Raw genomic sequence first — 1,952 nt, forward strand, 5'->3', positions numbered from 1 at the left:
AAAAAAAAAAAAAAAAAAAAAAAAAAAAAAAAAAAAAAAAAAAAACAAGCGGCACACAAGTATTGTGTGAGCATCCTCCCGTGCACTTGATGCTAAACGCCGCTCTCGTGCATTAAGTCATCTGTTTTCCAGCAGGCAGGCAGTCGGTTTCGGGAAGGCACTGCTGGCCTCTCTGCAGGGCTGGCGGCATCCACGAGGATGGTCAGCGCAGCCTGCACGGGGTTATCGCCGGCGAGGGGGGGGTTGTGGTCCAGCCAGGGACACCAGGCCGGGGCGATGCCTTCGCCTGGGCAGCGCTGGGACCCGGCCAGGGCACCCACCAGGGCAGCTCCAGCCCCGCCGCCGGGGCCACTCCGCGATACGGCTTAGTGAGCGCCGTGGCGTTCGGTCAAAGGTTGGGCACGATGACCCTGGAGGTCCATTCCGCCCTTAACCCTTTTATAATTTCACCTTCTCCCAGGAAGAACTTGGAGTTTCCAGCAGCCTGGCAGGGTGGGGGGTTGTGCAGCTCGGGGCTCCTGCTCACCTCGCCGGCAGCGACGACCTCCAGCCGTCACCAGCGAGACCCCTGCCCGACCCTGGGCTGGGGGATGGAGGGGGCAGCCCCTGCCTGCCAAAACCTCACGGAACAGGGGGGGACACGGCACCCACTCGGGGAGCCCCAGCGGGGGCCGGGCATCCCCCCCTTCCTCCTCCTCCTCATCCCCAGGCGGTCCGAGCCCCCTCCCGCGCCCGCTGCCCAGCGCCCACCTGCTGGTACTCGGCGTCGTGCGGTCGGAAATCGGCGGCGGTGAGCTCCCAGCGCAGGCTGAGGTGCGGCAGGCGGTGCAGGAGGCTCACCCACCAGGGCGGCGAGTAGCTCACGCCCGCCATGGCCCGCGCCGCGCCTCACGCCGACCCGCGGGCCATGGAGCGCCTGCCGCCTCACCGCCGGCCCCGCATGGCCCGACCGCCCCCGCGGCCCCCGCGCTCTCCCGCTCCCTCTTTGTTCGCCCGAGAGGCTCCGCCGCCCGCGCCCGGCACCGCCCGCCCGCTCCCATTGGCGCCGCCGCCGCCACCGCCCCGCCCCGGCCCGGCCCGGCCCGGCCCCGCGCTGGGAGCGCTGCCCCCTCAGACACCCGCGGATACCCCGCTGAACGTTCCGCTTCGGGTCGCGGAACCAGCCAGGTTGGAAAAGACCTCCGGGATCATCCAACCTGTGACCCGGCACCGCCTTGCCTGCTAGAGCGCGGCACCAAGTGCCACAGCCATAGTCTCTTTCTTAAACACCTCTAGAAATAAAGAACTCTTCTTAAATACCTCCAGAAATACTCTGTTCAAGTGATTATTTTGTTGTTTGTTTTTTTCCCCTCATGCTGACACAGTGAGAGATGAGTGTCTCCTAAATGTTCATCTGTGCTCCCTGTGCTGCAGTGCATGTTGTCATGTGTGCACCCAGTCAGGGAGTGCTGGATAAAGCTCTGTCTCCAGGAATTGTGAGTTCAGGAAGAGGAAATCTGCTGTCTCTGGGTTTTTTTGGGGAGGGAACTTGAGCAACGGTCACAGCACTGAGCCTGACAGAGTTCAAGAGGTGTTTGGAAAAATAACAAAATAATAATTTGAACTGAGTTTCAGAATCTCTCAAAGTGTCTCAAAAGATGTGTGGATATGGCACCTAAAGATGTGGTTCCGTGGTGAACATGGTGGTGCTGCTGGGTTGACAGTTGGACTCGGTGATCTTAACTTTTCCAACTTAATGCTTCTGTGATCCCACGCCTGGCACTGGTTCACCTTCCACCCTTCTCTCTGCGGGCAAAGGTTTGGCCTCACCCAAACCCTGACCCATAGCCAATGCATTGCTTCATCAACTCCAGTGGACCTGCCAGCTTGTGTTGATGACATCATAAATCAGAGCCTTGCATCAAACACCTGAATGTTTCAGCAATGACAGCATCCAACTGCACAACACCTGG

General features: G+C 60.3%; 1 protein-coding gene across 3 annotated transcripts in view; it reads right to left on the reverse strand.

Annotated features, from left to right (window-relative positions):
* TTYH3 (tweety family member 3) overlaps positions 1-960 on the reverse strand; it is a 73,992-nt gene extending 73,032 nt beyond the window's left edge. For 2 of the 3 annotated variants that reach the window (XM_027889515.1, XM_027889516.1), the window contains exon 1: positions 751-960. In XM_027889515.1, coding sequence (XP_027745316.1) covers positions 751-873 — 123 coding nt within the window. In that variant the 5' untranslated portion in view covers positions 874-960. The remainder of the gene's footprint in view (positions 1-750) is intronic. The other variant, XM_027889517.1, reaches the window with a different exon arrangement.
* Positions 961-1,952: the final 992 nt, after the last annotated feature.

Source organism: Empidonax traillii, unplaced genomic scaffold (genome assembly GCF_003031625.1).
Source record: "Empidonax traillii isolate 1590-97213 ecotype Southwest subspecies unplaced genomic scaffold, ASM303162v1 scaffold263:size1499331, whole genome shotgun sequence".
NCBI lineage: Eukaryota > Metazoa > Chordata > Aves > Passeriformes > Tyrannidae > Empidonax > Empidonax traillii.